We start from the raw sequence: 19,047 nt of genomic DNA on the forward strand, positions 1-19,047 counted from the left end.
GGCGGGCGGGGGAAGCAGAGCAGTCTGCAGCCAGAGCCTGCGGCTGCGACTTGGGTGGGCCGAGGAGGCACGGGGGCGGAGAAGGCGGGACCCGGAGAAGGGAGGCGGGGCCGACTCCTTGGAGTTGGGGAGTGGGGGTGCTAGAGGGGCTCTGGAAAATAGGGAGACACAGATGACTAAGGGCTCCAGCCGCAGAACCCTAGAGCTAGCTCCCTGCCCCATACTATGCTCACATCCACAACCCAGAAAAACGTAACTAAAACTGGAAAAGTTGGCAAAATTTTCCTTTCACTAGTGTGAAGGGGAGTCATGGGTGGGCTGTGGCACGCGTGAGCAAGAAGGGATGTCGTCCCATTTCCATCGCGGCTCCCCTGCGGCTGGGCAGTGGGTCAAAAAGATGACTGAAAGGGTACGTTTGGGGGAGTCTCTTTGGTGTTTGGGGTGGGGGTCGTTTGCAATCCCCCGCCTCCTTCCCCTGAGTGAGTCATAGAAGAAGGCGGGAGAAGTGTCCCCCTATCCAGCTGCCAGCCAGCTGTGCCCCCCCCCCCCAAAGTACCAAGGTCGAGTTGGGAGGTCTTGGATCCAGGATCCGTATCCCCGCTAGGAAAGGAAGAGTTAGGAATGGTCCAGTCCAGGCTGCGGGGCTCGGGCTAGGTCGTGGGGTCCGCGTTCCGCTCCCCATCTTACCCCGCCCTCACCCTAAATCCCAGCATCCTGGGATCACCCACCGCGCCGGCCGGCCCGCTCCCGGTTGATCTCCACCCTACCCCGCCCCACCCCACCCTCAGTCCCGGGAGACCGGAAAACCCGAGGTGGAGTGCAAACTGAAGTTTAAGGAGAAAAGCGGACAATGTCACTCTCTCCTCTCTCACTGGTCCTAAAGGATGATGACTTTGGTTTTTGTTTGTTTTTTTGTTTTTGTTTTTTTAATTCTCCCAAAGCCTTCCTTCAGAGTCAGTCCCTTTCCAGTTCCCGCAAAGCAGACCAGGAGAGTTAGGTGGGCGCCCAGTTTCAAACCACCTCAGAATAACACCAGCTTCCATCCTTTGTACACAGCGGACCGGGAGGTTCCGCGCAGAAACGTTATCCGGTTCTACACGGTTTTCTTCCTTAAGAGAAAAGGGCAAACAATCCTTGCTCCCTCCTGGCCCCACCGGCTTCACGGTCTGGGTTGTGACAAGGGCTCCCTCTGCTGGACACTAGAGAGATGTAGGTGGGCTGTCCCTGAACAGTAACAAATAAAGGGAAGGGAAAGGGACTGAGGCAGAATAGCAAGGCCAGTGCTGGGAGCCAAAGGTTCTGTATGAGTCCCATCCAACCCCTCAAATCCAGCCCATGGTGGGAGCAAGAAGCCATAAAGGGTCCATGTTTTTAAAATCACTTTAAGCTCATATAGAAACAATTAGTCCACAACACTCTTCCCTACACACAGAGACCACACAGGCAAAGATTCCATCAAGTTCCCACAAAAATCCCCAAGACTGCCCCTGCCTCTATGGGACTTCTCCTCTTGTCCTCACCCTGGCTGAGAGATGCTCATTTCAATCTGATTTCCCATGGCAGCTGTCTTGGAGGGGCTGGGAGAATAAGGGAAGCTCTGCCCAGGGTTCTGTGCCTGTTATCATCTGACCTTCCCTATTTCCCTCCCAACTTTATAACTTGCAGATCTCCCTTCCCCTCCTGCAGTGTCCCCACACGCTCCTCTGAGACACCATGTTCAACTCGATGACCCCACCACCAGTCAGTAGCTATGGCGAGCCCTGCTGTCTCAGGCCCCTCCCCGGTCAGGGGGCCCCCAGCATGGGGACAGAAGGTCAGTACATATGCCACTCTCCGGGCCTTGAGGACTGGCAGATCTCTCACCTAGCCCAGAGATCCCTCTTCTAACTCCTATCCCATTCCAGTTTCTCCTCTACAAGATGTGAGGTCCCATATAATGTGGGTTTGGAAAGTGAAGCCTTGTGTACCCCCCATTCCCGTTATCTTTCTTTTCTAGGACTGTCTGGTCTGCCCTTCTGCCACCAGGCCAATCTTATGTCTGGCTCCCACAGTTACGGGTCAGCCAGAGAGACCAACAGCTGCACAGAGGGTGAGGCCTCAGGCAACATCTCTTCCCTTTCTGCCCCTCTGGAACTTGTCCTGAGGGAACAAGTGGGAGGGCAGGGGCTCTAACTTGAAAAAGGAAATCCTTGGAGATGGGATCAAGGGGTCAGAGCCCAACCAGGCAGTCACAGAAGGGGTCAATGGGGCAAGGTAGACTCATATGTCTTTTTCTTTTCTTTTCTTTTCTTTTTTGTTGAGAGGCAGGACGCACAGGTTGGGTGCATGGAGAGACATGCCCCTTTACCATATCTATCTATCTCCTCTGTTTCCTGCCCAGCCCCACTCTTTCCTCCTCCCCGGAGTGCAGTCAAACTGACCAAGAAGCGGGCACTCTCCATCTCACCTCTGTCAGATGCCAGCCTGGACCTGCAGACAGTTATCCGAACCTCACCCAGCTCCCTCGTGGCCTTCATCAACTCACGCTGTGCCTCTCCGGGGGGCTCCTATGGTCACCTCTCTATCAGCACTATGAGGTGCAGACAGCCTTAGGCCAAGAGGCCCCGAAAGACCCTACCAAACCCTATTAAAAGCCTCAAGCCCTCCAAACAACCAGACCCTATGTGGATCCTTATCATTTCAAAGTTGTTGGACTCTCCTCAGTTCCTACCCAGGACTGCCTCAGTCACTTCCCGTACTGTCTTCCAGGTACCCTCCACATAGCCCCAGAACTCCTGAGACTTACTCTTAAGTAACCACTTCCCCTCCTCCTCCTCCTCCTCAGCCCATCTCTGGGATTCCCACCTCAGATGAATCACCAAAAAGGGACCTCACCATCCTTCGGGGTCCAGCCCTGTGGTCCCCATAACCCCACCCAGGGAGGGATGATGCCGCATCCTCAGTCCCGGGGACCCCTCCCAACTTGCCAGGTGAGAACCCTCATATTACTACTTGATTTCTCTCAGCTCAGGGGGGTGAGGAGAGGACTTTATAGGGGGATGTGAAGGAAGAACAGGGGGTATAAAAGTTTCAGTACCAGAAAAATAAAGGGATATAGGTGCAGGGATTCACTCTTGGGGTTGACTCAGACTCTTCCAAATGAGATATTATCTTTAGTCCATTCCATTCACCAGTGCAGTCTGAGGAGGAGCTCTCTCCCAAACTCGGGGGTTCCAGCTGCTTGGGTGGGGGCACTTGGGGCAGGAAGACCCGACTGGGCTCCCTCTCTTTCTTCTGCCCACTTCTACCTTCATCACCCTCACTTCTTCCTTGGGGAAGTTGAAGTCTGAGCTGGACATGCTGGTTAGCAAGTGCCCAGAGGAACCCTTGGAAGGTGACATGTCCAGCCCCAACTCCACAGGCACACAGGTAAGGGCAGGGGTGACTTTACTTCTGGAACCTGAGTGAAAAAAAGCTTTCATTCAAGTGACCCTAGGATTGCCTCTCCTGCTTTAGGATCCCCTGCTGGGGATGCTGGATGGGCGGGAAGATATGGAAAGAGAAGAGAAGCCTGAGCCTGAATCTGTGTATGAGACTGACTGCCGCTGGGATGGCTGCAGCCAGGAATTTGACTCGCAGGAGCAGCTGGTGCATGTGAGCCCCAGGGGGTAACAGGAATGCTGACTGGAGCCTGTAGGAAACTCTGAGTGAGACACTGGAATCAGGCTGAGAGCAGGAGGTCAGAAGATAATGAGGTCAGGGGTTGAGTGCCCTTTTGAGCAGACATACACTCAAGAGTTGTGGCTTTTATAAACTTGGAAGAACTGAGATGTGGGCTATGATGTCCTTCCTACACCATCTTCCCCCATGAAGTAAAGCCATAGAGGACTATGGTGTGGTAGGGAGGTCAAGGGAGGGAGATCTGGGTCTCTAGGCGAAGAGGAACCTCAGAGAGCCTCTGCATCTTCTCCCTTAGCACATCAACAGCGAGCACATCCATGGGGAGCGGAAGGAATTTGTGTGCCATTGGGGGGGCTGCTCCAGGGAGCTGAGGCCCTTCAAAGCCCAGTACATGCTGGTGGTCCACATGCGCAGACACACAGGCGAGAAGCCACACAAGTGCACGGTGAGGCACCCTCTTCCCAGGCTCAGGGTCCTCCCTAAATTGTGGCTGCCCACCAAGGCAGGGCCTCATTGTGACTTTCATGGGCCCTAGGCACTTAGGCCTTTGTAGGCCCTTTGTTCCACAAGGGTTAAAAATTTATATTTTATGACTGTGTTGGTATAAAGATCAACATTGATATTATATATTAGAACACTTTCTTGGACCTACTAGCTAATTTTCCCCTTGCTTTTAATATAAATTAAAACATTTTTGTGGGACCCGTGAAAGTACTGTGGGTTCTAGGCGCTGTGCTTACTACACTGCCTACTGGAGAAGCCTTGCATTCAGGACAGAAGACACTCCCAGATTACCCCATCCTGAAACAGTCTAAGATCTCCACGCAGGGGAATCCGCCCTGGCTTGACCAGGAGATGCTCTGGCTTCAGCTTCATGTCCTTGCAGGCAGAGTGCCTCCAGCTGCTTCTGTTTCCCCATCTGTTGTCTGCCCATGTCTCCTAATTATGGGAATTCTCCTGAAGCCCCAGTACTCTCCCATCTTGAGTTATTTTCTCTGATGTACGTCCCTTTTGAGATTTAGGGTTCCTTTAATGCCATGTCCTTCTGTCTGAGAGCTATCCTTTGACTCCTACATTCCCCAGTTTGAGGGGTGCCGGAAGTCATACTCACGCCTTGAAAATCTGAAGACGCACCTACGGTCACACACCGGCGAGAAGCCGTACATGTGTGAGCACGAGGGCTGCAGCAAGGCCTTCAGCAATGCCAGTGACCGAGCCAAGCACCAGAACCGGACCCACTCCAATGAGGTGAGTGCCTTACCTAAGAGACCGTCCCCACTTGAGAAGCCACCTACCGGGGAGATTCCGCTGTAGGAAATCCCTTAGCCCAGTACCCACTCCACAGAGGTGAGTTTTCCCCACCTATATAATTCACCTGGAGAAGGCCTTTATGAAACCAAGAATTTCCACTTACCACCCTACCCCCTGCCTCTAACTAGCCAAAGGGCTAACCTAAAAAAGACCCATTCTAACTAAAGGAGGCCCCTGTCCCCTTCAGTCCCTGAATTGATGAGGCCTCACAGACCTGGGTTCACCCTCTCATCTTTCCCAGGCCCAGGGAAGTCAGCTTTCCTCATCTTTCCCCAATCCTCTCATTTTTTACTCCAAGGGCCCCACTTTCCTTATTTCCTTGGGTGCTGTGTGTTCCCCCATTACCCCTCGCCTTTACTTGATGCCACCAATTTTTCGCATGCCTTCTGTCTTTTTCCACTTCCACATGTTTGCCTGCTGTCTTCATTTTCTACTCAACAGAAGCCGTATGTGTGTAAGCTCCCAGGCTGCACCAAACGCTACACCGATCCCAGTTCGCTCCGGAAACATGTCAAGACAGTGCATGGTCCTGATGCCCATGTGACCAAGCGGCACCGAGGGGATGGCCCCCTGCCCCGGGCACCATCTCTTTCCACTGTGGAGCCCAAGAGGGAGCGGGACGGAGGCACTGTCAGGGAGGAGAGTAGACTGACTGTACCAGAAGGTGCTATGGTGAGACAGCCCAGACAGCCCTTTGCCTCCACACCCCTAACTGCCTTGCTGACATCTTCCCAACTCGCCCATCCCCTCCTATCCCTCTTATGTGGCCAGTCTTCCAGATGTCCCAGTGTTGCTCCTTGGGCTACCCCAAATCTAGGGATTTTGGTGTATTTATTGAATTGATTCAGCAAATTCTTACACAGGACTTCTTGTATTGTTCCAAGTCCTTTACATGTATAATTTCATGTACCCCTCACAACAACTTCATAAGAAAGGAATTTATTTTCTCCATTTTCAGATGAGGAAATTCAGGCATAGAGAAATTGTCCAAGGTTGTAGAACTCACCGGACTAATTTGAGCCCAGGTGGTCTGTGCCCCAGCCTAGGCTCTTCTCATCAACGTCTCTCCTCCAGTTTTCCCTGTCCCTCACTTACTCAGCCCCCTCTACACCTGTAAGCCTCCCCTGAACCCCAGCAGTCACTGGACCACAGGCTTTTAGCCACTCACCAAGCTCAGGGAGCGATGGGAAAAAGAAAAGGGTGCCACCCTCAGCCCTAATCTTTCCCCACAGAAGCCACAGCCAAGCCCTGGGGCCCAGTCATCTTGCAGCAGTGACCACTCCCCAGCAGGCAGTGCAGCCAATACGGACAGTGGTGTGGAAATGACCGGAAATACAGGGGGCAGCACTGAGGACCTGTCCAGCTTAGACGAGGGGCCTTGCATTGCTAGCACTGGTCTGTCCACACTTCGCCGCCTTGAGAACCTCAGGCTGGACCAGCTACATCAACTCCGGCCAATAGGGCCCCGGGGTCTCAAACTGCCCAGCTTGACCCACACCGGTGAGACCTGGGTGTGGTGGGTGGTTACTGGGCTGAGATCGGGACCTTCCTTGAGGTTGGATGGAGCACTTCACCCTGTAGGGCTGCAATATAGCACCATTGTGCACTAGAAAAAGGTCCCCCTTCCTTAAGACACTTTCCTTCCATCCATCAGAAATTGTTGTGATATACAAAGTATATGAAGTTAATGCAGTGTACGACCTGTACAACTGTTCACAGCAGCCCTCTATCCCTGATGAGACAGAAGCAGAAAAGGCCTGGGAGAAAGAGGAGACAGAACCAAGTGGTTTAGAGTTAAAGAGCCTTACCTTGGGATTCCAGGACAAGGCTGTCCCATAGGGGAGGCAGGGTTAGATTCAGGAGGCTTCTTGACCACTCTGCCTTTTCTCCCTATCACTTGCAGGCACCCCCGTGTCCCGCCGCCTGGGTCCCCCGGTTTCTCTTGACCGCCGCAGCAGCAGCTCCAGCAGCGTCAGCTCGGCCTATACTGTCAGCCGCCGCTCCTCCCTGGCCTCCCCTTTTCCCCCGGGCTCCCCGCCGGAGAATGGGGCATCCTCTCTGCCTGGCCTCACACCTGCCCAGCACTACCTGCTCCGGGCAAGATATGCTTCACCCAGGGGAGGTGGTACTCCACCCACTGCAGCATCCAGCCTAGATCGAATAGGGGGTCTTCCCGGACCTCCCTGGAGAAGCCGAGCTGAGTATCCAGGATACAACCCCAATGCAGGAGTCACCCGGAGGGCCAGTGACCCAGCCAGGGCTGCTGACCACCCAGCCCCAGCCAGAGTCCAGCGGTTCAAGAGCTTGGGTTGTGTTCACACACCCCCCACGACAGCAGGGGGAGGACGGAACTTTGATCCCCAACTTCCAGCTTCTGTCTACTCACCACAGCCCCCCAGTATCACTGAGAACGTCACCATGGATACCAGAGGGCTACGGGAGGAGCCAGAGGTCAGGACCTCCATGATGGGCACTGGTCTGAACCCTTATATGGACTTTCCACCTGCTGATACTCTGGGTTACGGGGGACCTGAAGGGGCAACAGCTGAGCCTTATGGAGCTAGGGGTCCAGGCTCCCTGCCTCTTGGACCTGGTCCACCCACCAACTACAGCCACAACCCCTGTCCCCAGCAGGTCTCCTATCCTGACCCTACTCCAGAAACATGGGGTGAGTTCCCCACCCACTCTGGGCTATACCCAAGCCCCAAGGCTCCAGCTGGAACCTACAGCCAGTGTCCTCGTCTTGAACATTATGGACACGTGCAGGTCAAGCCAGAACAGGGGTGTCCAATGGGTTCTGACTCCACAGGACTGGCACCCTGCCTCAATGCCCACCCCAATGAGGGCTCTCCACGCCCACAGCCTCCGTTCTCCCACTATCCCCAGCCTACCCCACCTCAATATCCCCAGTCAGGCCCCTACAACCAGCCACCCCCTGATTATCTTCCTTCAGAATCCAGGCCTGGCCCATGTTTTGATCACCCCACTCACTCCACAGGACAGCTCAAGGCTCAGCTTGTGTGTAGTTATGTTCAGTCTCAACAGGAGCTGCTGTGGGAGGGTGAGGGTAGGGGAGATCCCCCAGTCCAGGAACCTCTCTACCAGAGTCCCAAGTTTCTGGGGGGTTCCCAGGTTAGCCCAAGCCCTGCCAAGGCCCCAATGGCCACATACGGGCCTGGGTTTGCACCTAACTTGCCTAATCACAAGTCAGGTTCTTATCCTACCCCTTCACCATGCCATGAAAATTTTTCAGTGGGGGGAAACAAACCTTCCCATCGGGTAGCAGCACCACCCCGACTTCTGCCCCCACTGCCCACTTGCTATGGGCCCCTTAAGGCAGGGGGCACCAACCCCAGCTGTGGCCACCCTGAGGTGGGCAGGTTGGGAGGAGGCCCTGCCTTGTACCCTCCTCCTGAAGGACAGGTGTGTAACCCCCTGGACTCTATTGATCTTGACAACACTCAGCTGGACTTTGTGGCTATTCTGGATGAGGCCCAGGAGCTGAGTCCTCCCCCTTCCCATAATCAGGGGAACAGCTCTGAACATACCCCACCTCTCTCTGGAGCCCCCAACATGGCTGTGGGCAACATGAGTGTCTTACTGGGATCCCTGCCTGGTGAGACTCAATTCCTCAACTCCAGTGCCTAAAGTGTGGAATCTTACCCATCACAGATCCACATTTCCTAAGGGGTGTCCATCCCCCTAGAGAAGTCAGGAGAAGGAGCCATGGCTCCCTGTGATGCCCTGGGGGTAGGACTTAGGGGTTGGGGGCTGCATACAATCTGTATATATTTGGGGGAGAAATTTGATAATGACACTGTTTCCTAATAAAGGAACTGCATCAGAAAGAGCCCTGTTTTATGTGCTATTATCTTGGTGAGGAGTTAATCTTCCCACTTTCCTCTTTAGAGAAGCTCCCTCACCACATCCCAACCCCTCAGATCAGACTCACAAAGACAGACAGTCATCTGGGAGACATGAGATTTAAAGAGATTTCCTCACACATCACACCACCAAAGGGTACCATTGGAAACACATTTCCTCATCTTCCTTGCCCCAGTGAGGGGAAGACGTTGGTGAAGTCTGTGAGCATCAACTGGACTAGCTGCCCAGGGTAGAGAGCATGGGCTGCTGGGTCAGATGTCTCCTGCTCGGGTCGAAACAGGGTTGGTCCAAACACAATTCCCAGATTGTGAGGGGTCATGCGGTTCTTATCTGAGTGTGCTATCACCCTGTGGGCAAAGGCCAAGAGAAGGGGCTATAAGGCAGCAGCTTTGCCACTTCAAATAAATCTAACCCTTCAAAGATTTGAGCAGGGAAGAATTCACCCTTCTATGTGGTGGCCAAAGGAAATCAAGGAGAGGGAGCCTCAAGGGAGATGGAGATAGCACCAGTGGAGAAAACTTCAGGATACAACCACCTCTTCCCAGCTTCAGAGACTTCCCCTAGATTCCTCTCTGCTCACAATTTGGAAGGCTTTAATTCAAATGGCTATCCTCTCTCAGAATTCACTGCCCAGGCCCAGCTCAGCCAAATAAGCAATAACCACTGTTCCAATGGGAAACAAAGAGGCAGAGGGAAGGAAGAGGTTAGATTTCCCTTATTTCTCACACAGCCTCACTGTGCTTGAATTGGTCCCCATTTCCCCATTTGATGCTGACCCGCAGGTTTTGACCCTCATAATATGACCGCCTTCATTGAGATTGCCAGTTTCCTCAATCTGCTCTAAACTTAGGTGTTTCCCTACCTTAACCCCATTCAAACAGAGTCCCTGCTCCTTGCTCCACCCCACCCTCCTTCTGAATGAATAAAAATGTTCTATTTTTCCAACCTGCATAAATGCTCCAGGATGTACTGCAGAGTGTCATGGTTGGGCTTTGGCAGTGAGACTATTAATTCTTGTATTTGAGAGAGGCGCTGCTCTGATTCCGGGAGTGCTAGAGAAAAAGAGTAATGGGAAAGGCATAGGGGTGAGCTTAGGGAGGGCACTAGTGCAGGGTGGGTAACTTATTTCTCTTTCCCAGGCCCATGGAAGACATCATTTATCCATCACAGCTTTCTTTTTCACTGAGCCCAACTGCAGCCTTAGAATTCTTTTCAACTCAGCCCTCTAAACATTCACACACACACAGAACCGGAGTTGGCACATGTGTTGAAAGTTATTTTCCACCTCTGTGTTCAGGATGAGACAGAAGAGTATAAGAAAACCTCTACTTTACTCTATTCTTTATCACTCATGCCTTCCCCCAATATCAAGGGCATCGCCCAAAGATCCCATCCCTTACCAAGGGCAGCACGAAAACGGGGCAGCAGCAGTGGGGGTACCAGAGGCTCAGGTAGCTCCCTGAGAAAAAGCTTCAGGGCTCCAGTGACCACATGAATGTCATCCCACTCAGCACTGTCCAAATCTAATCGGCCTTCTGGAAGAAGTAGATAACAGAGGGGTTCAGAGCTCCTGAAGAGCCAGAGGGACCCAGCGACTGAGAGATCAGGAGTCTGAGAGAAGATGCAGGTAAGGTAGACCATAGGAATGTCTATGGGGTCTACAGCTGGGCAAGACAGCTGAGGTAGGGATGGGAACAACCCTTCCAGAAGCAGGATATGGGGAAATCCACAGGGAGCAGGGAGGATGTGGGGAACTTTTAAGGATCTAACGGGCCTTCCATGTAAATACCTTGTCCTGGTTGTTCTGGGAACAGGTACCTCCCATCAGAAGTGACCGCCCGCTCTGTAAAAGGTATAAGAAAAGATTAAGAGACAAGACATGCAGTTCCAGCCAGAAGACCTCCCTGTTCTGCCACTCCCTCACTCAGAACCACCTGGTTCTGAGACACAGAGTTCTCAGTACCACAACTTGCCCATGGGCCTTCTCACCTCTGTCCACCAGGAAGCGAAGTTTCTGGACCACTGCCAAGTTCCCGCTTACCCGGTAAATGCCATCCACATCTAGACCTAGGAGATGAGGTAAAGAGAAGATAAGGATTCCTGCTCTAACGGGTGTGGTGAGGTCTGGTGAGGGATCTGAGGGTAGAGAGAAGAAGGTTAAAAGGAAGACCGGGGTGAGGGAGGTGTGGAATTCTAAGGCCTTGGCCTGTTGAAGGGGTAGATTCCGGGGTCTCTGGGAAAATGACCTCTCTTATCCACAGCAGCAATGCAGAGCCGCACAAAGCTGGGCACAGTGTCTCCTTCCCGCTGACACAGTGATTCCAACTGGCAGCCGAACACCTGATCTGGGGAGATACAGAGTGAGGTGGGAAGCCAGTGCCAATGCCCCCCACGGAAGTTCTTAGCAAGGGGCCTTCACGGCAAAGTTGGGCTGGCCCTCCTGACTGGCTGTTCTGGGTCTAAACAAGAGTCACCCACCTCCCAACAATCAGCAATAGTGGGAAAAACAGTGGTCTCAGAAGACCGCTGATCTAGTTCTGGGAAGTTCTACCGTGAGCCTCAGTGCAGTTTTCTCATCCATGAAATGAGCTGATACCCAGATCAGGAACGTAGAAACACTACAAGAGGCACGGAGGGAAAAGGTGTCAGCTGGCCCAGCTCTCCTCACCTCGGAGCAGACCCCGCTCCTGCAGGCTTTGCAAGGGTGGTCTCTTAGCGATAAGCCTCTTTAGTTTGTTCCGCACGCGGTTCTGCTCAATTCCTTCTGGACAGCGACCTGCAGGAGGCAGGCGGGACCAGAGTATGAGCGCAGCTGCCAGGAGGAGGAACTTGGATACGGCCCCCAAGTCCCGCCCCCCAGGCCGGCCTCTAACTGGAGCTCCGGCGGCCGCCGAAACGTAGCAGTGGCTTGGACACTGGCTCCTCTTCTTCATCCTCCCCAGCGCTCAGTTCCCCTAGCTCGGCGGGTCCCGAGCCTGACAGACGCAGCTCAAGGGGGTTCTCGCGATCCTAGACCCGGAGGGGTAAGGTGGGGCGAGAGGAGAGAAATCCGCATCCCCAGCTTGAAGTAAGAAGACCCTAACCAGCTGCTGAGGTCCCACGTCCCAGCCCCAGCCCAGGGCTCTACACTGAGACCGCCCTGCCCAACCCCCCGCTTCCCGATCCTACAGTTCCTTCCCCATTCCCACGGCCCAGCCCCAGCCCGAGCCGGGGGCCGGCTCTGTCCCGCCCCCTCCTACCCTTCTCACCAGGCGCTCGATGACCGCCCGCAGCGCCCGGTGCCAGGCTCGCAGCTCAGTCTCGAGGTCTGACTGCAGAAGGAACTCGTGGCCAGGGACCGTTCGGATCTGGGGGGCCGGCCGGGAAAAGGCTTGGGTCAACGGGGAGAACCGTAAAAAGCAGGAAGGCTGAGCTGGAGACTCAAGTGGGAAATTGAGGGCGCACCCTCCTGTCGGATGAGAGAGCACTCACGTGCAGGACGTTGCGGCGGCTGGACAGGTGGCGGCCGTGAGCCAGGGCCGCCCCGCGTAGGTCCACGCTGCTTTCGGGTCGGCTGCCCGCTGGTCCCTGGCAATCGGGGGAGGAAACTGAGGCCGCCGTGCGGTTTCCTTCATTGTCTTCCTCACACCGGGCGGACCGCGAAGACGTGGGAGGCCATGCTCCTTCCTAATTCCTTACGTTCCTCTACATCTCCCTCCCTCCGACCCCACAGTCGGCCAGAGGCGAGTGGCATTGCGTCGGAGTCCCTCCTGCACCCAACCTTCCCTCCCTCACACTCACCCAGGCTGAGGAAGGTGCAGCGGGGGGTGGCTCTCGGTAGAACACCAGGCTGTTACCCGCTAACACCACCCAAGATGGGGCCCAGTTCTTCCTGCAGGGGGCGGAGGGGGCAGCAGTGCAAAGATCATTTAGAATCACTAGGGGAGGGCGCTCTCGCAACGCTGTACTCTACCCAACGGATGGAGTCCGACAGTCCAGGCCCCAGAGGTATTCCCAGCTCTCCTCACCTGAGCTTGCGTCCCCCTTGGGCGATCTTAGTCATGTTGAGGTGGCCTGACTTTTCCACCTCCTGGGAAGCGGAGGGAGGGGTACCAATAAGTCACCCACGGGCCCTCACACACCCGCACCCCCACCGCGGCTTCCCCCTGGGGTGAGGTCCTTTCAAGTTGCGGAGGAGGCTGGGTAAGCGAGGATACCCAGAGAACACTCTCAGAAAGAGGAAGATCTTTCTGGAGGAGCAGGAACCAGGGCATGGGGCAAGGAGATTCTTGGCATCCACACAAAAATGGGAGGCTTACGTGGGGGTCGTCCAGGACCTGCGGCAGAGGGCGAAGGGGTTGACAGACTGCAGGCTGGTCTGAGGGGTCGATCTGGGAGGTGCGTTGTGGGAGGCAGGGTGAACCCTGGGGCAGGGGGTTAGAGAAACAGGTGGAGGAAACACTAACTTGGAGGTCCCTAGCTGGGGGGAAGAGGGGTGCGGATGTGGGTGACAGGGTGCAATAAAGAAGAATGTCTTGCATAAAAGAGAAAGTCGTGAGAAGATGGCTTTTCCTGCATGTAATCTGGAGGAAGAAGGGATCTCACCTGGGGGTTGAGCAGTTCTGGAGACCCTGTGTCAGATTCTGAGCCCTTTGCCTGAGGTTGCAGGACACAGTTGTCCCCGTTCAAGGTCTGTGTTCCCTCCATGGAGGCAGGGTTCTGGGGGGGGGGGGGTAAAGCTACATTCACATGCCACTTCAACCAGCTCTCAACACCCTTCTCACAATTTTCTGATTCTTCTGATCTTCTGAGAGCCCCAGAAAGAAAACGCACTACTTGGGATACAGTAAGGGAAAGGAGGAGATTGAGGGGACAAAGAGATAAGCAGGATGGCAGCTCTCACCATCTCCCGGGTTTGAGTGCGGCGGCGTGGGGGCTTCCAGGACTTGTAGCCAGTCAGCAAATTTATGTAAAAGCAGCGTCCAGAGTTAGGGTCCAGGTACTGTTCCCAGGCGTCCAGCTTCTGTAGCGGGGGGCATACAGGGTTTGGGGGTGGGGAGCCGGAACAGCGGCGAAGGTCCACCAAGTTACAGTACACAGGGTGCTCTGACATGAGGGGCTGGGGTCCTGCCTGTCAAGAAAGGGGGAAGAAAGGTAGTTATTAGCCTGTGCCCTCCCCAAACTTCTCTCCACCTAAGCACCTCCTCCTCTCCCCCCACCATTTTCTCACCACCAGATCCTGGCTGGGGAGACCCAGGTACTGAGGGAGAAACCCGTCCCCAGCTGACTTTCTTTTTTTTTTTTTTACTCCCTCCCTCACCGTCTTCTTTGCTCTTCTCCTCACTTCCTGTTGCCAACTTCCCTCCTCCCCCACACCACCCCCACCCCAGGGCTGCAGGAAAGGGGAACAGGCTGTGTGTGTGTGTGTGTGTGTGTGTGTGTGTGTGCGTGTGCGCGCGTGCGTGTGCGCGCGAGCGCGCCCGCAAGGGGGGAGGGGGTTGAGAGGAGCTCCCCACCCTCACACACTCCAGAGTAAAAGAAGTCAGAGAGGAGGGGGTATGAGAAAGGAGGGGCCATTTTTCAACCACTAGTAACTAAGAGAGGGGAGGGGCTGAGTCCTCATGAAGAGCAAGGAAGTTCCATCTCTAGAGGGGACTTAACTGGTGACTTGAGCTGGCAAGGCCCGACACAGGACAAACCCCACCTTGGGCCAGAAGTCAAGAGGAAGAGAGAGAAAGCATAGCTGAGGTTGACTTTACTTCAGTCCATCTGTCATCTGCCAGATTCCATGTATCCTCAAGGATCTTTGCTACCTGCTGTCCCTCAGCTAGAATTCCTTCTCATCTCTTCATGACTGTTTCTGACTTCTCCTTTTTCAGATTCAACTAAACATTATCTCCTCAAAGAGGCCTTCCTACGCCACCTCAGTCACTCCACCATATTGACTTTCTTGGTAGCACTTATCAGTACCAACATATATTTATGTATGTTGTCATTCCATGGGAATCCCTTGAAAGCAGAGTCTGTCTGTCCTGTTTGCCATTGTACCTAGTACAGGGCCCAGCAGTAAATATCTGTTGATGGCAGTTGCTCAGAAGGAGAGAGATGACTCACCATGTTGGCACTGGCCTCTGTCACCAAGCCCTCCTGAGAGAGAGATCTTCTACTTGGTCCATCCTGGAAGGGCTTTAGGAGGATGGGCCTCAAATTGGTAACACTAACACTTCTACACATTTTGGGGGGAAGAGAAGGAGGCTGCTGCGATGCAGTCTGGGCTCTGCCTGGGGTTGCCTGAGATAAGTGCAGCTCTTCTGGTGAGTCAGGAAACAACTTCAGCCCTGGAAACAGAAATGGGGAGAGCAGGGAGCAGGTGATGTAATCTTGGCTGGGTGCCCCGTCCTCGGGGTTCATAGGGAAGGTAAGAGCAGGGGAAGGCTGTTGTTGAAAAATAAAATGAGACTTCAACAACTTCAAACTGGGAAGAGAGAAAATGGGAACACCACAGTGGGGATGCGGAGTAGGCTGATCACAGGTAAATAAGAGAAGGGGATCAGGAGGGAGCAAGCCAGGGAGGTAAGAAGGTGATGGGGAGGACTTACCATGAGTCCGGAGGGATTGGCTGGTGGTGATTGTGCTTGGGCTCTGGGGAAGTATAGATTCCTCTGTCATGTAGGCAGCTGGTACAAAGATGGGACGAGAGTTGGACGGTGCTCCCAGGCGCCTTACCAACCACCAGTCTGAGTTGGTCTTTCGAAGCAGTAGGAACCTGTCCCCTTCAGCCATAGACACCTGCCTGCCATCTGCCGCAGTGTAAGTGAAGGCATAGAGAGCACAGAGCTGGGATCCCTGAGAAGTGTTTCGGGACCCCAGCCCTAGGCTCTCCCAAGAACTTGCCCACCACTGGCCCAATAGCATTGTAGTCACTACTGTCACCCGTGTGAAAAAGAGGTGTTGGATATCCTGAAAGGGACAGAACTGGCTCCTTCTAGGCAGAGCAGCATGGTTCTAACAGCAGTGTCAGAGGAAGGTAAGGACAGGAAGAAGGTAAAGCAGAGGACCTGAGTGGGCGTCAGTGGCAGGTTATGGGGCCTGAGAAATCTTGAGTGATGTGACTGGTGAAGAAGTATACAAGGTGACAGAGGATGTGGTCAGTAGGGCTGTGAGGCCAGTAAGGCAGGAAGTCAGACATGGCCTAGTTCAGTGATATTCCTCCAAGTACTTTCTGGGGCTCATGAGAAGATCCAGCGGCAGGAGGAGTTCGTGCTGGATGGTGGTGGGACTTTTGAGCTGTACACAGAAAGATGAGGAAAGAGAATTAGGTCTGAGAGAGAACATAGGCAAAGAGAAAACAGTTAATGACAAAGATAAAAAAAGTTTTGACCCTTTATTAAATTTACACAGGCACCAATATTTCCATTACCAATCACCTCAGACCTAAAGTTGCATGCTTCCTGTGTAGAATCAGAAAGACACAGAAACAGAGAAACAGAGAGCCAGAGAAATTGTAAGACCAAATTGTAGAGAACAAGAGATGGATGGGAAAAACCCAGAGGGGTTCAGAGTTAGAAATAGAGGTGAAATTTCCACCATCCTCCCAATCCAGGACATGTTTTGGGGAGCTGGGAAGCCTTGGTACAATCCTTTGTATTTAAGCCTCTTGGGCAGGGCTCTCCTTGAATGTGTGGGTTTGTTTATTCATGCTCTTAACAAGGAGCACCTCCTCTGTGAAAGAAACAGTGTTAGGCACTGGAGACAAGGGAGGTGAAGGAGATAGACACAACCCTTGCCCTCTTGGGGCTTAAGGACAGATCTTAACTAACCACACAATAAAGTTATTAATTACAATTGAATCAGGGACTATGGTAAACTAGTATAGGATAGTATGGCAGCATATTGGGATGGATGGGAGATTAATGTCATCTTTTCCTGTGAGGGTGGGAATTGACCTCCCCTGTCCATTGCCAGAGCTTTAAAACCCACACTTGTGCTTCCTCCTTACCTGAGCACTCCTCTTTTCCCTTCTCTGTTTCTCCACTGCACAATGTGAGGCTTTCCATCTGACTTTGGAGAGATCGGGTAGGGATGGGGTACCTCCCCCTTGGTGATATCAGACAATCATCTTTCCTCCCTGGACTCCCTGGATGTGTGATCTGAGGGCTGGGTTGCCGGTACTAGGATTCTGCCTCAGTGATATTCCTCTGTAGTTTGCTCCAGTTTTAAAATGTGGAGAATCCCACCTCTCAACTCTTTCTTTCCACTTCCAGAAGATTGACCAACTTTGCCCATTCATTCATTCATCTATTTGTTGAGTGCTCAAATCCCATTCTTCTCTGCTATCTCTGAAACTCTCTCCTGCAGTTTATCCTCTACTTCTTTATTGACATCTTCGTATTAGACTGACTTTTTTTTTTTTTGAGTCTTTAAAGATTTTATTTATTTACTTTAGAGAGAAGGGTAGGGAATGAGAAAGAGAGAGAAACAGACTTCCTGGGAAGTAGGATAATCAAATATTTTCTAAAGTGTGATAAAAGTTATAATGGAGGCTGTAATGCTTGCTGTGGGAACTACTAGTTAGGGCCCCTACACAACTCTAAGGGGTTAAGGGTTAAGGGTTAAAAGAGCCTTTCTTTTGCAAGTGACCTTTCCACTGAGATATGAATGGTGAGTAAGAGTTAGGCAGGTGAAGACTGATGGATGTGGAGAGGAAGTGCTTCAGGCAGAAAGAACAACACATACAAAGGACCATAGACCTCAGTGCACTTCATCTTTTTTTAAAAAAAGATTTTATTTATTTATTTTTAGAGAGAGGGAAGGGGAGGGAGAAAGGGGGAGAGAAACATCATTGTGTGGTTGCCTCTTGTGCATCCCCAACTGGGGACCTGGCCCGAAACCCAAGGCATGTGCCCTGACTGGGAATTGAACCAGTGACCTTTTGATTCACTCAATCTACTGAACCACACCAGCTAGGGCCTCCTTAGCATTTGAATCTTTCCCATCAGCTTATTAATGTAGCCAAGTCTTCCCCATCTTCACACAAACCTCCCTTGACTGTACCCTTCAGTTACCACCACCTCTCTCTTCCTTTTTAAAATCAAACTTCTTAAAAGAGATGCCTACACACAAAGGTCTTCATTTTCCCTCCCCTGACTCTCTCACCTTTCTAAGGCCGCTCTTCACACAAAGTGTCCTGAGTTTGCAAGGACACTTTGCATTCGTAATGCTGCTTGACATCTCAGCAGCTGCCAAAACAACTGATTTTTTTTTCTCTTTCTATGAACACTGTGAGCATCCCCTCCTTACCTTTCTAGCACTTCCTTCCCTGTTGCATAAGGAAGGACTTTCCTTTGCTAGTTCCTTAAACCCCAGTGGTCTGTCTGAGATCCTGTGCCCTTTGCACTCTGTACACCCTAGGTAGTCATAACCTCTCTAGCTCAAATGACCTTTCTATGCTGTTGGGTACTATATCTTCATTCTAGATTGTTATCTGGGGCTCTAGTCTAATCCACCATCCACTGAAAAAACTTCACTTGGGTATTTCACAGGTACCACAAACAGTATGTTCTAAACTGATCTTGTCAGCTTTTCCCTAAACCCATTTATATTCTAGTACTCCTATTCAGTTAAACTTAAATTCAGTATATATTTATAGAATGCTTATTAGCATATGTGTCAGGCAGGAACTGTGGGCTAGGTATTGTCAATTAAGATGACAAATATAGTCCCTATCCTCTCATAACAATTAAAATCCAGTGTGATGTTCACTGTCATAGAGGAAATACTATCATCTGTTGGGGCACATAGAGGGTGTACCCAATTGCCCATGCCAGAAACCTGACAGCCAACCTTAATTTCTCTTGTTTCCTCACCACTCACATTTAATTGATTACTAAACCTTTCCAACCTACCTACTTCCTTTAATCCCTATAACCACCCTCCTTAGCCTGGATGATATAACCTCTTAACTAGTCTCCTTGCATATAGTTACACTTCCTTCCAACCCATTCCTGGAACAGCAGCCAGAGTGACCTTTCTAAAACACAAAAATGTCTTGCCACTCCCCTGACTTAACCTTTCAAAAGCTCCTCATTGTCCTCAGAGTGAAGCTCAAATTTTACAATTTGGTTTACAGACACTTTCTCCCTTGATCCTAATCTCTTCAAACTCCCCATCCCCAGCTCTATATTCCAGCCATACCATAAATCCTTTAACTTC

The 19,047-nt window shown here is 52.3% G+C and overlaps 2 protein-coding genes across 5 annotated transcripts; one reads left to right on the plus strand and one right to left on the minus strand.

Moving 5' to 3' along the window:
* Positions 1–319: 319 nt before the first annotated feature.
* On the plus strand, positions 320–8,816 carry GLI1 (GLI family zinc finger 1). Its single transcript, XM_090273489.1, has 12 exons — positions 320–409; positions 1,687–1,813; positions 1,997–2,089; positions 2,381–2,576; positions 2,825–2,969; positions 3,319–3,408; positions 3,496–3,633; positions 3,956–4,105; positions 4,744–4,908; positions 5,413–5,643; positions 6,204–6,471; positions 6,875–8,816. Exons 2-12 carry the CDS (start codon positions 1,714–1,716, stop codon positions 8,617–8,619), a joined length of 3,321 nt encoding a protein of 1,106 aa, XP_090129615.1. The 5' UTR covers positions 320–409; positions 1,687–1,713; the 3' UTR covers positions 8,620–8,816.
* A 122-nt stretch (positions 8,817–8,938) lies between these two features.
* ARHGAP9 (Rho GTPase activating protein 9) lies at positions 8,939–15,839 on the minus strand. 4 transcript variants are annotated; one of them, XM_090273481.1, is made up of 17 exons: positions 15,435–15,839; positions 14,950–15,173; positions 13,739–13,966; positions 13,441–13,554; positions 13,155–13,259; positions 12,864–12,925; positions 12,637–12,727; positions 12,328–12,423; positions 12,105–12,203; positions 11,730–11,865; positions 11,525–11,632; positions 11,103–11,201; positions 10,846–10,923; positions 10,646–10,699; positions 10,257–10,391; positions 9,803–9,908; positions 8,939–9,203 (listed from the first exon to the last, which is right to left on the minus strand). In XM_090273481.1, exons 1-17 carry the CDS (start codon positions 15,748–15,750, stop codon positions 9,014–9,016), a joined length of 2,241 nt encoding a protein of 746 aa, XP_090129607.1. In that variant the 5' UTR covers positions 15,751–15,839; the 3' UTR covers positions 8,939–9,013. The 4 variants fall into 4 exon arrangements, with proteins under 4 accessions (XP_090129607.1, XP_090129608.1, XP_090129611.1 ...); XM_090273482.1 differs by having other exon boundaries at positions 12,096–12,203; positions 15,435–15,634; XM_090273485.1 differs by lacking the exons at positions 14,950–15,173; positions 15,435–15,839 and adding an exon at positions 14,156–14,220 and having other exon boundaries at positions 12,096–12,203.
* Between the last annotated feature and the right edge of the window lie 3,208 nt (positions 15,840–19,047).

The sequence above is a fragment of the Furipterus horrens genome, unplaced genomic scaffold, assembly GCF_987537825.1.
Source record: "Furipterus horrens unplaced genomic scaffold, mFurHor1.1.pri manual_scaffold_4, whole genome shotgun sequence".
In the NCBI taxonomy this organism is placed as follows: domain Eukaryota; kingdom Metazoa; phylum Chordata; class Mammalia; order Chiroptera; family Furipteridae; genus Furipterus; species Furipterus horrens.

Excerpts from the sequence above, each read along its gene's own strand:
- GLI1 (XM_090273489.1), top strand. The coding sequence starts at position 1,714 with ATGTTCAACTCGATGACCCCACCACCAGTCAGTAGCTATGGCGAGCCC. Across the intron at positions 2,970-3,318 it reads GACCCCTCCCAACTTGCCAG|TTGAAGTCTGAGCTGGACAT; the intron begins GTGAGAACCCTC and ends TCCTTGGGGAAG. Across the intron at positions 4,106-4,743 it reads AGAAGCCACACAAGTGCACG|TTTGAGGGGTGCCGGAAGTC; the intron begins GTGAGGCACCCT and ends TACATTCCCCAG.
- ARHGAP9 (XM_090273481.1), bottom strand. The coding sequence starts at position 15,750 with ATGCTATTGGGCCAGTGGTGGGCAAGTTCTTGGGAGAGCCTAGGGCTG. Across the intron at positions 15,174-15,434 it reads CCAATCCCTCCGGACTCATG|GGCTGAAGTTGTTTCCTGAC; the intron begins GTAAGTCCTCCC and ends TTCTGTTTCCAG. Across the intron at positions 9,909-10,256 it reads CCGTTTTCGTGCTGCCCTTG|CACTCCCGGAATCAGAGCAG; the intron begins GTAAGGGATGGG and ends CTTTTTCTCTAG.